Source organism: Pseudopodoces humilis, chromosome 1, assembly GCF_049639895.1.
Source record: "Pseudopodoces humilis isolate 2021_Gansu_Grassland_sample_001 chromosome 1, ASM4963989v1, whole genome shotgun sequence".
In the NCBI taxonomy this organism is placed as follows: Eukaryota; Metazoa; Chordata; class Aves; order Passeriformes; family Paridae; genus Pseudopodoces; species Pseudopodoces humilis.
Window position 1 is genome coordinate 6548517 of NC_142200.1, and position 15046 is coordinate 6563562.

A 15046-nucleotide genomic window follows, 5' to 3' on the forward strand; every position below is an offset into this window, starting at 1 on the left:
AAAAAGTCAGCCTACAGTTTTACCTTACACTTTATCCAAGTGCGAAAGAAATTCTTTGATTCATTTCTTTGATATCCATTTCACTGCTTTCCCCAGAAAAATGACCAAAAGGAAGCTATCCAGCAAGTTGAGTACTTTAGCTATTGCCTAGAGTAACTAAATAAATACTCAGCATCAGCCTCATGCAAGGCATCATAGCAAGCAGCCTCCTAGCCCAGGCAGTCATTGGAAGCTTTGGTCATTGCTTTGAACACATGAACAGGAATAAGGGATTGGTGCCTTCAGGACCTACAACCTACTCAGAGGCAGAAAATACATTATGTTAGCACAATGCTCAGCACACCACTGAAGTCTAAAGAAACTATGATCTACCAGTTAAGAAAGCAAATCACATCCATTTTCCACTGTCAGGGCTTTAATCTAAAGAATGATTGGCTTAAGAATTCTTTATAGAGCTGATCCCACAGACAGCTACTTGCCACTCATGTAAGTAATGAAATACACACCAGCATTTTTAATTAACCTTATACTGAACTATTACTTAGGGTTTCAAACAAGGCCTATTATTTCAGGTCTACAAACTGTACAAGCGCATCTATAAATAAATAATTTATAAATACCATTATGGTAATTTCCCTGTACTCTCCATTTCATCAGCTGATAATAAAGGAATATTCTAAGAGCTTAAAGTTTAAAAGTCTGGGAAAGTTTATCTTAAAATTTTATTCAACACTTATCAAATTGGACTGACAGCAGTCTTAAGCATAGATGAAGAAAACACCACAGGCCAAAGCTACTTGAGGTCATGGAAGGGTTTGGGGTGGAAGTGACCTTCTAGTTCATTTAGTTCCACACCCCCTGTCATGGGCAGGGACACCTTCCCCTAGACCAGGTTTCTCAGAGCCCCATCCAACCTGACCTGGAACACTCCAAGGGAGGGGCTTCCACAGCTTCTCTGAGCAACCTGTGCCAGTGCCTCAGCACAAAGAGAAGAATTTCTTCCTAATATATAATCCAACTTTCTCCTCTTTTAGTTTAAAACCATCCCCGTGTATGGTATGCTGCCATCCTCAATATATAAATGAGGGGCAGAAGGAAGAGGTGGACATTCGGAGTGGGAGGAATAAGGAAGGGGGAGGATGTTCGAAGTGGAGGCGTTTGTCTCATCGAGCCACAGTCAGGTGTGATAGAATCCTGCCCTCCTAGAGATGGCTGAACATCTGCCTGCTCATGCGAAGTGGTGAATGGATTCCTTATTTTCATTTGCTTGTGTGAGCAGTTTGTACCTTGCTTATCAAAGCATCCTATCTTAACGCGGAGTTCTGCAGCTTTTACTCTTCCGACTCCCTCCCCCATTCCCTCTCGGGGGAGGGAGCGAGCGGCTGCGGGGGCCGAGCTGCGGGCTGGGGTTACAGCAGGACAGGAACACACCTGCGCCTTGAGACACGGAACAGACAGAACACATCTGGCTGCGACAGCTGCTGTGACAGGCAAACACCCATGGCACCCAGCACCGCGTGGCCCGGACTCCGCTCTCCCGAGGGGCTGACACCCACTCCCATCCCCCGATCCCAGCTCTCCCGGGGATGACACCCACTCCCCGGAGCCCTAGTCCTGTCTCTCCCGGGGCACTGACAGTCGCTCCCACCCCTCCCCGATTCCGCTCTCCCGAGGGGCTGACACCCGCTCCCGGGAGCTCCGATCCCGCCCCTCCCGAGGGGCTCACACCTGATCCCCAATCCCACCTCTCCCGGGGGTATCACAGCCGATCCCGGCAGCCCCGATCCCGCCTCTCCCGGGGGTATCACAGCCGATCCCCGCCTCTCCCGGGGGTATCACAGCCGATCCCGGGAGCCCCGATCCCGCCCCTCCCGGGGGTAACACAGACGACCCCCGCCCCTCCCGGGGGTATCACAGCCGACCCCCGCCCCTCCCGGGGGTAACACAGACGACCCCCGCCCCTCCCGGGGGTAACACAGACGACCCCCGCCCCTCCCGGGGGTATCACAGACGATCCCAGGAGCCCCCCAAGGCCGGGCCGCTGTCGCCCCCTGCTGGCAGCGCTCGGAGCGCTCGGCACCGCTCCCGAAATCCCGAAAAGCTCTAAAGCCCCCCCGGAATAGCTCCCCAGAAATGAAACACACAATGCTTCCTCTAAAAACTAGTGCCCTAATCGTAATAGAGTTGCCTGGCAAAGAAGCATTCAAAAGCCTTTCTGCATAAGCTACATCGTCAGGAGTTCTGCATTGCTACATTTAAGATGCTGTATTAGAATCTTGTAGAAAAGCACACTGTGGAAGGCTTCGATTCTTTTCAAAGAACATATTGCCCATATTAATAGTTCATAGTCGCCCAAGATCCTCAAACTCACAGGTGATAAACGGCTGGAAGAAGTCTTCAGAGGTCATTAATTCTCTGTCATGGTTTTCCCCCAGCTAGCAGCTGAGCCCCACAGAGATGCTCCCTTCCTCCCAGGATGATGGGGGAGAAAACCACAAGGGTAAAATTAATAAACTTCGTGGGTCAAGATAAAGACAGCTTATTTAACAGTAGGTAAAACAAAATCCATGCACATAAGGAAAGCAAAACAATTCATCCACCACTTGCCATGTGTTCAGACATTCCCAGGAAAGCAGAGCTCCATCACACATAATGGTGACTTGGGAAAACAAACACCATTGCCCCAAACTTCCTCTCTTCCTTCTTCCCCTCAGCTTTATATGCTGGGCATGATGCCATATGGTCTGGAACATGTCTTGTATCAGTTGGGGTCAGCTGTCCCAGCTGTGTCTTAGCAGTCCTTAAGATCTGGTACTAAGGTGCTGCATTTCACCACGCAGACTATCCAGCCTAGGCTATTACTGCCATAACTCCACACAGGGAGCAAGAGTTATCTAGGGCCAAAGGTATCACTGTGGTCCATCTGCTGGGAAGCAGAGCATCTCCTCCAGATACACCAGGCTTAAATGGAGAAACTGAATCAATCATTAAAAACAACTCTTTTGCTTTGAGGAACATCTCCACCTACCACAAAGATTTTGGGGAACTCTTTTAAGGAAGGCAGAAAACTGATTTGTGACCAAGTTTTGTCAACATTAGGGCTTCTTGAGCCTAAAATAATAAGCTGGAAGTGGTCGTGAAGCAGCTGGATACTTAGTAAAGTGAAAAAAAAAGCTTTCTGAACTTTCATGACTCTACAAATGGATCAAGAACATCATACCCAAACTGTGTTTCTGTATCTGAGAAAAATCTGCTTTCCTTCAAGCTCAGGAGGAAAGATGGGGTATGGTTAAACACAATAAAAATTCAAACAACCAAACAGACACGATGAACCATAGTGCCTTTCACAGGAGTGAAATTTATCATTTAGCATTAGTCTGGAGGTGGGTAGAAATGGAAAGGGTGATTTTTTTACTTCACTGCTTTACCCCATGGAGCAGTATCACTGAAGTCAACATAGAGGGCACCACAGCATTTCTGCTTAATAGCAGAAGAAAGGCAACAAAAATCTCCTTAACCTCAAATACTGTGGATGTGATTGCAGGGAGCAGAAACTGGGCTTCTGACCAGGGACACACATCAGGATTGGTACTTGACCACCTCTAGTTAATTAGGACATGGATCAAAATGAACCAGTAACAAAAACATTTGTCCACTACCAGCAAACAGAAAAGGACACATTAAAGGAAGAATGACCACATTAAAGCATCCTTCCATTTCTCTATCTGAAAATCATCATTTTTTATCCCAAAGCAGTAGGAAAAATTGGCTGAAAACATCTAAAACCTTTTGCTTTCAAACACATCTGCGTCCCAGAGTACTGTTACTGAATGGCCTGAGGCAGTAAAAGGCTACAGACACATTTACTCTCCAAGCGTTCAACAAATGTAGCAGCAGTGAGAGGAGAAGCAATTTCAATTTATAGAATCACAGAATGTCCTGAGTTGCAAGGGACTCACAAGGACTGAATTCCAACTCCTGGCCCTGCACAAGACCAGCTCAAGAATCCCACCATGTGGCTGAAGCATTATTCAAATGTTTCTTGAGCTGTGTCAGGCTTGGTGCTGTGACCACCTCCCTGGGGAGCCTGTTCCACCCTCTGGGGGAAGAACCTTTTCTCAGTATCCAACCTAAACCTCCCCTGACCCAGCTCCAGGCCTTTCCCTCAGGTCCTGTCACTGTCACCGGAGAGAACAGATCAGTGCCAGCTCCTGCTCTTCCTCTCATGAGGATGTTGCAGACTGCAATGAAGCCTCCTCTCAGCCTCTTCTCCAGGCTGAATAGACCAAGACTCAGTCACATCTCATATGGCTTCTCCTCCAGAGCCATCATTTTCACAGTCCTCTGAACACCCTCTAGCAGTTTTATATCTTTCCTGTATTTTGATTTATATTGTGGTGTCTGAAACTGCACACAGTACTTAAGACATTTTCCTAAGTTCTTTGTCTTGTCCACATAAAGGCATCTTCCTCAGACTACCCCTTCTGAACAATCCTGATGGATTATTGAAGTTGAATAAAATCAGTAAATCCTCAAAGGATTTGCAACTTCAGGTTTTCACTGTCACTATATTTATACCAAGATCAGCAGAGCAGCAGTTGTTGCAACAAATTTTCTGTTGGATCAAGTACAATGGCCTTACTGAAATGATTTCTAATCTTTTACATTTCCAATTACTTTGTCAACAAATTCTTCCTGGAAAATAAAGATCTATAAAAAAAAAACACCTATACAAGCCAAAAAAATGAAAGATTTACCATCTACAAGAATTGAACTGACATTGTTTTGCTGCTTTGCAACTTTGTTGAAGTTGAGTTGCTACCTGCAGCCAAAAGTCTGATAAACACATCAAAATAAGAAATGAAAGGCATCCAGCAAATAGCACCTAGAGATGGAGAATAGAAAGGAAATCCATTTAACTGCCTAGTTTCTTAGTAAGTTTACCTTGACAATAAAGTAAAATGCTGAAAAACAACAACACGAGAACCACAAGTGATAAATATGATAAAGGTGAGTAAGCAAAGGAAAATTTTAAGATGGGATAAACACACAAAGAATAAAACATGCACTGTTCAGCTGCTGAGGTACAAAAATACATCAGTCAGTCTAACAATGCTCCTTCATGCTACCTCTCCAGTTACTGCTCTTTAATTTTCTCCTTGGCATAAACAAGCAACATTCAGCTACTGTACAGCCCAAGACATTGACAGTTCAAAGAGCTTAACAATTTAGCAGAGATCAAATGTCCATAAATGCAAGTCATTTTGAACCGAAGATGTCAAGACATGCAAAATCTACTGGTCCTTAGATCTGATTTAAGAATTAATCATCCATTGCTCAAGTATTGTGCATTTTTCATTTGTTCTTCTTGGCCAGACATTTCACCAACAGTTTAAAAGGCCTCTTCATACCTTCATTCACTCCTGAAGGCACTCAGGCTCTCAAAGGACAAGTCAATGATCACTTTCACACACCAATCAGACTAGGAAGAGGCCTACAGACCTTCTCAAGCTTGCAAAGCGCTGTATTTTTTCCATGATTTCCTCAAAGATTAAGACATATGGACTTCTGGAACTAGAATGCCACAAGAAAATTAAATTCCCGAGTCCATATGCCCTTATGGCCTTAGCTTAAGGCCATAAAGATATTAATTTTCTAGCTAGTGCTACACTTGGCTAGAAATATACGGCTCTAAAATAATTCCCAGAACTACAACCACCCCTAGCAAACAGCTCTCATGGTATGGGTGAGACTTGCCTTCCCATGATTCGCGGTAGACAACCCCACTTTATCAAGATACTCCACGTGCCCAGTATAGAAGCCTTGTCCTTTGGTATCTTCTATTTGAAAAACAGTATTAGTAATGTAAACATGAAGCTTGCAAGATTCTTGCAGAGCTCAGCTAAGAACAGTCTGTTAATTCACCATAAAATATTAGGTGTCAGTTACTAGCTAATCTATTTAAACATGCTTTTTACTGAACCCTGCTAAATACTAATTAAAAAGTCATGAAGTACCACACTGAATACTTTACAGATGCTTCTCAACTCTGAACTTTGACACCCAATTCTTTCAAACAGAAGTGTATCCTAAATTCTTTTGTTTCTTAATTATACTTGAAGTCAGAGGGCAGAAAGGTCACATACATAAATTTTAAGTACATGCAAGAAATGTCAAACAAGGCACAGGCCAGAAGAACAGTGCAGTGACCTTCTTTCTGATTTCCCCAGTAAATAAGTACTCAGAAGGTTACAGTTTTAATTTGCATGGCTGGTGTCAAAAAAGATTGAAAGTGACAAACCATGTCAGCCTGCATTTGAAACCTTTAAATTCAATCTCTCTCATTGACTGCCAAAGTGAGTGTGCAAGTGAATTAGGAGTCAGCTTCACACTAACTGTGATTACAGCGAGTGGCTCTAGGCTCAGTCAGGCTTCAGAACAGACAAGCCCAGGGGTGAAGAATGTATGATTATCTTCAGCTGCATTTCGCAGAAGCCCTGTTACCATGAGTGGAATATCTGATAAACCTCTTCCCCAGCCTTTTAAGAGAGCAAGATTGAAATCTAACTTTTAGGAAGCCTTCTGACTGTTCCAATACAGTTTCACTGAAGTAAAGGCAAAGAGCAACCTTAAAAATGTAAACTTCTGAAGTTTTACCAAATACAGATAGGTGAGATGAGAGACTCTGAAACATCCCTTCTGCCCTCCAAGAGTTATTACTTTTTATGCTGCTTTAAGAAAACAGAAATAGAATCCAAGTTGGCCTTCCCTAGCTTGATGGTGCAACCATTACATCATATCCATTCCCATTACTGTCACTTAAATTTCTCATCACACTTGGCCTGGATAATATCCAATTCCACCAAAATGTTTTGCTTAAACTGTTGTCTTCTAGTAATCAGACTAAAATCAGAAGAGTTTATTTCTGGTTAACCTCTAAGAATGACAACTGAAAGCTGTCTGAAAAAAATTTGAGGAGCACAAGATTTACTATATTTCATATGATGCTCTGAGCAATTTTAAAACACCATCAGCTTTCCACAGCCATATATCAACTTTCAAAACACCTATGACCTTCATGAAGTGCTTTGAAATTCTCAAAGAATAGGACACTTGAAACAAGTATTGTTTCTGTGATTGATACTATAATGACAACAAGGAGAGTTTAAGGTTACACTGATGGAGTACATTTAACACCATTAGAGACTACGAATAAGCAGCACCATGTGTCTGTGCCATGCCACACAACTTGTCCACATGGGAAAGTGGATGGCTCAGTGGCAAACTGATTACTTATATTACAACATATGCACGTCACTACACAATCACATTTATTTTTGATAAACTGAAGAAAACCATGACATCCCTCGTGTATTTAAATGGATTTATTGAAAATTGTCCTGGTTTTGGCTGGGATAGAGTTCATTTTCTTCCTAGTGCCTGGTAGAGTGCAGTGCTTCAGATTCAGTATGAGAGCTGAGAACACAGTGATGTTTTGGTTGTTGCTAAGTAATGCTTACTCTAAATCAAGGAGTTTGCAGTGTCTTACGCTCTCCCAGGGAGCAGGTGCACAAGAAGCCCAGAGGGAGCATGGCCAGGAGAGGTGATCTGAGCTGGACAAAGGAATATTGCACACCACAGGATGCATGCCCAGTACATAAACCGGGGGAGTTGACTCAGAGCCACTGATTGCTGCCCAGGGACAGCCTGGGCATCAGTCAGCAGACAGGGAATAACTGTATTACGCACCACTTGTTTCTCTTGGGTTTTATTCCTCTTTTTCATTTCCAGTACAATTATTATATTTGACTTTATTTTAGTCATTAAACCCACAAGTTGTACCTCTTTTCAATTCTCCCCAGATTCCACCAGGGGAAAGGGAACAAGTGGCTGCACAGTATCTACCATCCAAGCTGAGCTTAAACCACAACAAAAATGAGTAATATATATATGGAACCTTAATTGATTGTTAAGCTCCTACTTAACTATTTTGACAAAGCCATCTCTGCTGAAAAAAAAAATAAATATTACACCACTCATATTCTCCACAAGGCAGAAAGCAAGTACACTCCCTCACACTCCATTCTCCCTGATATTTAGGGAGGTACAGCTCTGATTGCTGAACTCCCAAGAAAAATTTGACACAAGAAACAGCAAGCCCCTGCTGATCACCACTAGATATGTGGCTCAGGAAAGCTATTCAACACACAGTTACCACATACAGCCATCTACTGATAGGAAGGCTTGGTATTCCTGTACATCATCTCATTGACATTTTAAAGGCAGCCTTGCCAATTTCAGATATTACCTCAAATCTCAAAGCAGCTAAAATGAGCTTGTAAGGAAGAATTCCAGAGTCCAGCTTGCACAAAAGAGTTGTCTTGCAGCAATGATAGTAGCCCTAACTTTCATTATCTACACAAACCAAACAACTGCCAAGCACCCATTTTCATGTCTCCCCTGCTAGAATTGTGTCTGGTATCACCATGTTTTATTTACAGCTAGCTTCTTCCATCTGCAGTTTCACATACTTCATTCAACATTCACAAACTGCTTGAATCGCTACTATAAATAAATGTGAAAGAAGGTAAAGTAATTTATCTCTCACGGATCCTTCAGTATTTTTAGAGCATCACTGACGAACCAAGTTATGACAACACTACACTTGCACATTTACCAACATTTACATACAACCACAACTGCAAAGTCAGTCTTCAAAATAAGGCTTGATTTCACAACTACCATCACTCCCACAGACAAATAATTTTCAGATTTTGCATAAAGATGAGCACATGAGAGTTGAAAATAAGAAATATACAAATGCACTAAGCTCTTGCTTCATCACAGAATCTCGTCTTTCCCAAGGTCCTCCATTTACAGAACTTAAGTATAAGATAATAACTGGACAAAATGTTCCAGGTCCCACTGTCTGGTACCAGCTGCAAATTAATCTCACTAGCATGGTCATCTTATTACATATGCAAATAAGTCTACTTCAAATCTATAACATGTTTAATGGTTTATAGGCAAAAAAAAAAATCCCCTTTTTAGGACGGTTTCATGTTCAAGTGTACAAATACATCTTCTTAATTAGAACAAGAGATCAAGTCTAGTCTCCTGGAAAAGATTCCCAATATTCTAAAATTTAAGCAGTAGCCAAATATTTAAAACAAAATTTAAGCAATAGGTGTGTTCCAAGGAGACAGGGCATCAAATCCTTGGACAGAGTTCTCAACAAGAAAAATTAGGATTTACTATGCAGGAACATTGAAGGATAATGATATTTGATTATAGTGCTTTAAAATAAGGCTTTAAGGCAAAGAAATTTCTGTTATATCTTAATTCAGAAAGACGGTTTAATAATACTGACCATGAAAATATTCTTACAGCATCTCAGTTATTTCTACATTGTTCTTTTTTAACTGAAATGATACTCCGGAACTTGAAGCAGGTCAAGCTCAACTTTTTTAATTTAAAATAATGCAATTTCTGTGTACACATTATAATGTGTAATTATAAGCATAATACGCAAATCCATCCACTTCAATTTGAAAACTATAATTACTAGATTTCAGAAATCTAGACACAGGATTTTCCCTAGAAACCAAATTTCAGCATGACTGGAAATTTCTTAGCAATTTGGCTCTTCTGTCTAAGCAGTAAACACTACTGAATTACTTCAGCACCTCAGAAGGATTCTACCTCATCCACAGAAACCCTTAAAAACTAGTCTTGAGTTTTTAAAGAAAGCCAGCTGATGTACAGTATATTTCAGTTTAAGTAAATACAGACAGAAATTTTAACACCACTAAGACACCAAAATGCTATTACATAATTAAGCTGGTTATTTAAAGCACTTAAAACCTCTGCTAAGACATTCTCACAGATACCCAAAAGAAGCCAAACTTGGAAACATGTTTCATTTTAAACTTAAAAGATAAACAAATCCAGTTAAAAAAATTAGACAAGCTATTTCATTTGCCTCCACATGAATTAATATAGAAAATACTCAGTGGACCTGGTACACAAAATCCAAGCCAGAACCATTATATATACATTTTCCCTTATAGTTGTCATTCAAGTGCAGAGAATTATTACAATTGAAAAAAAACAAAACAGTTCCTGATAAAGATAGTGTCATGGCAGGAAGGGTTTGTAAATCAGCCCCTCCTGAAGTTATATTTCTCACCTGTATTATATAGTCACTTCATTATATCTGGCTGTTTGGTGTTTCTACAACTAAACTATCTACTCTACATTGATATTATACAAATTTACATTTCAAATTACAGTTAACCAGTTGTTTAGTCACCTTCAGTCTTTCTCTTCCCCACCTCTAACATGTGAAACACTTCAGATATAATCCAAAACTTCACAAAAAATCAATGAAAACTAAATAAAAAAATCAAGATGCCTAACAGATTACAGAGGTTGGATGCACATACACCTACATTTTTTCATTGACAATATAATTTTGTTTTTTGGAGCTGAATATACACATACAGATACCGTGATGAAAGGCAAAAGTTTCAGTGGTCCAATTTATCATTTCAATGAGGACCTCCAAAGATTTAGTTCCTTTAACACTGTTTACAAAAGACTAAATCACATACTTCTGTAACTCCCTGGAAAAATTTACACATGCAAAAATATTCTTCACTACCTAGAGGGGAACTTCAATACTTTGTAGCCATCAAGTTTAATTTTTACAAGTTTTTTCATTTACAGCAAACACAGCAAATAACTGCTTTTTTTAACATAATTCTCCTTTTCCCACAGTCAACAGGGACATTTTTACAGATTCAAAGTTCTGAAAAACATGCAAAACAACAACCACCCATGGACATGGACCTTCAATTCACTTAGTAAATGCATTCCACAGTTGAAACTGACAGCTACCTCTAACTCCAGAGTATTTCAGACAACAGCAGGTCTCCTTCTGATTCTGAGACAGGCATTTCCATCTATTACACACCAAAGCCTATAATGCTTTAGAAGAACCCACATTAACTTAAACCTGTTCCTGTTAAAGGATGGAAAGAACACCATTGTAATCATTGCAGTTGAAGCCAGAATCATTTTGGCTGCCACTGCTTGGTGTATTAGAGGATCAGTTCATAGCTTATTTCACTTGAGCATCCTAAGCACCAGATCAAGCATTTATCTCTCCAGTGCTGTACTTGAAAGTAACCTGCCAATTATACAGTATCTCCAAAGGTACATTAATTGATACTTTAATTCACACAGAATGACTTTTCTAGTCAGTATTACATCACCGAAACAAAAAGATAGCTCTTTAAACCACATCTGATATGAGAGATGCAGAAGGAGTGGGAATAATTTATTATTTGGAGTTACATAATTGTAAAATAAAATACACTTTGTGTTTTTAAAAGGTTTACTAAAATGCATTGTTGGTTCCTTAATATCTTAGCAGCAGAGCCCAAAGTTTCTAGGAAAGGCCATCGGTAGTAGGCTCGTTCTTAAGAAGGCTCTCACACATGTAAACAATCGGCTGCTCATTGTTCAGAAACGAGTTAAATAGGAAAACCTTCTGGGGTTGTAACTGACGTGCAGAGCGATCAGAGCACAGCAGACCCAGCCGTCTTACGCAGCCATTCAACTCGGAATAATCTATAACTCGAGCAGTGAGCGATGGCAGAGAAAACACCGGTGGGAGAGGGGCAATGCGGGAAGGCGTCCAGCGTGCGCGGCTGCCTGCGCGATGCTGCCCGGCAGGGGAAGGTGCCGGGAGCCGGCAAACACCGACAGCCTGACAGACAAACCCCACCAAGCGGTACAAGGCAAGGGTGAAGCCCTCACCGAGAACCTCACCAGGAGCCTGAACACAACAAACCCCTCCAAGCGGTGCAATAAGGAAGGGTGAACCCCCGCCTGAGCATCCGCGGCGGCCGCCGCTCACTCCGGCCCGTCCCCACCGCGGGACAAGGCGCCCCGCTCCGCCCCGCCGCCCCTCACCTTGGTTGACCAGCCGCAAGGCGTGGGTGAAGGACGGGTCCAGCGAGCCCTTCCCCGCCATCAGCTCGGGCAGGTACTTCTCGTCCATGGCAGCGGCCCGGAGCGGCAGCGGAGCCGGGGCGCCGGGTGCGCCGGCGGGAAAGGAGAGGGTCCGAGTCCCAGGCAGCGGTAAATCCTCGGAGGCAGCGCTTCCCCCTGGCCGCCTCCCGCCCGGGGCTGCGGGGACGCATCCAGGAGGAAGCGCCGCAAGCCCCCGGCCAGGAGGGGGGAAGAAAAGGGGAGAGGGCTGGGGGGACGCCCCCCCTCAGCGGGCAAGGGCCGCGGACAAATCACTCTGCGGAAGCGCACAAGGAGGTAAGATAGGGAAGAGACGTGCCCCGGGATCCGCTGACCGAGGCAAGACGGGGGCCGCGCACACAATAAAAGGAGTGTTAGGCGACGGCAGGCGCTGCGCACAGACCCGCAGCAAACACAGCGCGCCCAGCGACGCTGCGCGGACTGAGCGGGAGAAACGCTCCGCACCACATTTATAAACCGCCCAGACCACGCCCCTCAGCGGCCCTTAGCCCCGCCCAGGAGCCGTGCCCCGCCCCTGCTACTTCCAATGGGCGGGGATAGCAGCGCCCCCCTAGTGTCGCCCCCTTGCTCAAGTGAAGGCTCCCATTGGAAGACGTGGCCTGTCAATCAGAGACCAGCCAAAGCTTCTCATTGGTCGCTGCTGCTGGCCCCGCCTCCCCGCTGTCGGTGAGGGGCCGGTGCTTAGGGAGCACTCCCAGAGCGGCTCCGCTCCGGGAGCCGGGCGGGTTCGGGGCTGTGTCTGGACCAGCGAGAATTGTAGAGCCCCTCAGACCCCACAGTGACCCCTCCGACACACAAGTCCCCTTTGGAACCCTTCCTGGGGTCGTAGGATCTGTGAGAGGGGTCGCGGATCCAGGACGGCGTCCTTTCCGTCCCTGTCAGATCTTACGGAGAAAGGCAGATCTTACGTTGAGAGGAGTGCAAAGGCGATTTTATTTTCTTTTTCCCTCACCCAAACAGCGGTATCCTCTATCCAGAGTTCTGTGCTTGTGCCTCTAGTAATACAAACCACTTTATAAATACCAGCCAGAAAACCGTATTTCGGATGAGATGTCCAGATGTGCGGCTGTTAAGTGGGTTTGGGACTCACCCTGTTCTAAAAGAGTGAAGAGAAGCAAAGTTGAAAAGACCTTGCTCAAGCCTATTTTTTCTATTTTTTCAGAGAACGCATTTGTTATACAAGGTCATGATTCACTCTGTTCTTTAGCTTTGAGGCTTTACATCGCTTCCTTATTAGTCCTTAGGTGTCTCATCAATGAATCTTGGGTGACAAAAGCCCGGAGGAAGCCAAGCCCAGCTCTTCTCTGTCACAGAGCACAAGGGCAAAGCAGAGGAAAATTACTAAATCACTGAAGCCAAACCCATAAAGTAGCATTTTAAATCTATGCTTACTGGAAAAGCCGATAAGGAACTTTGATGATCTAGACTTAAAAGACCACTGAAAATATTCTTATATCTGTGAATTGAATAATCATATGTTTACTTCTGTATTTCATGAAAAAAAAAAAATCTGCAATGCATCTTACTCATATCCTTGCAATACAGGGAGGAAAAATGCTCTGAAAAGGTAAACCAGCATGAGAAATGGTCACTCAAAGTGAGTGCTTGGAAGCAGAGGTTAAGGTTCCCTTCTCAGAACTGCAAGTGCTCTTTCACCCCGAAAACCAAAGGACTATATTTTAAGGTATTTTATTCTTTGTTGTATTTCACAGATTGCAATACCCCATGAAACAGTGTCTGGTACATTCCAACATGAAACATGCTCGATTTACACTTTCTGTACAACCATTCCAAATAAATCTTAATCCAGAATGAACAGAAAAAAAAATGCAAAATTCTATTAAAAAAATTCACTTGCATGACATCAAGCTCGATGGATACAACTAAAGCATACAAGCAGCTGGAAGAAGTTGAATTAAAATGAATGTTTTTTTCAACCTTCCATATACGTCTTCTATATAAAAGCACTGAAATGCAGCCATCTGTTGTGAAACAGGCAGGCACATACAACTCTGACACAGAACAATATGTAGGAGTCTAATCTTTATTGAGTGACCTGGATCAAAAAAATCTGTATTTTGCCAGTTAAGCCTAAATGTACTTAAAGTCATACTAAAGTGTGCAGGACCTCAGATAGAAGGGTAGCTATGTTATTACAAATTGTGTAAAACACAATGCACCTTTCTTGGAAAGAGTCATGTTCTCCCTGGTAACTGATTAAATAAACATTTGTTGTTTCAAGAAACCACAGTATTTCTTCCCAAATTATACCAATTCCCTCTGTCTTTCAACAGAGAAAGACTTAGAGACTTGGTTCTCTCTAGGTCTATAATAATATAGGAATTATAAAATGATCCACATTGTACCCTATCGTTCAAACTCAAACCTGCACACAACAAGTGCAGGATATTGTTTTCTTCAGTGAAATTCACTAGGATGCAATAAAATACAACGAGGGCAGAAAGGATGGGAAATTAAGAGCCTTGGGCCCTAGAAAGCAGCCCAGGATGCGGTTAGCTGGGAAAAGCCTGCTGAGAATCACTTTTACTGTCCAGGAAAGGCAGGAAACACCATTTTACGGATTGATTGCTTTCTTCCTGCTGAAATGTATGCAAAGCTTGAAAAGCAGCTTTCTCAAGGACCTGCCTGGTAAGTATTAGCTTTAGGATTCATGAATATTGAAAAGCCACGAGTCCAAACTTTTATAACTCATGACTTAAATGTGTTTTCTCTCAAACTGTACAAACATCTGCTTTGCTGTTTAATGCATGTGGTAGTCTCAGGGAGTTAGTTTGGTAGGAGACATCAGTCAGGAACCATGTCAGACTAATATCTATTGCTCCTTTTTAAGCACCAGTTATCTGACCTGACAGTGTGCCTGCCTATCTATAAGCTAAAATTGTAGGTGCCAAAATTAATACTTATATGTGCTAGAAACATCAGTATGTGTTGGTATCATCACTCTCAGGAGTGAGATGCACTTTCTTAT

The 15046-nt window shown here is 42.8% G+C and overlaps 1 protein-coding gene across 2 annotated transcripts in view; it reads right to left on the reverse strand.

Moving 5' to 3' along the window:
- KHDRBS3 (KH RNA binding domain containing, signal transduction associated 3) overlaps window positions 1-12467 on the reverse strand; it is an 89993-nt gene extending 77526 nt beyond the window's left edge. For both annotated transcript variants that reach the window (XM_088066058.1, XM_005516891.3), the window contains exon 1: window positions 11980-12467. In XM_088066058.1, the coding sequence (XP_087922184.1) occupies window positions 11980-12067 (88 nt within the window). In that variant the 5' untranslated portion in view covers window positions 12068-12467. The remainder of the gene's footprint in view (window positions 1-11979) is intronic.
- Window positions 12468-15046: the final 2579 nt, after the last annotated feature.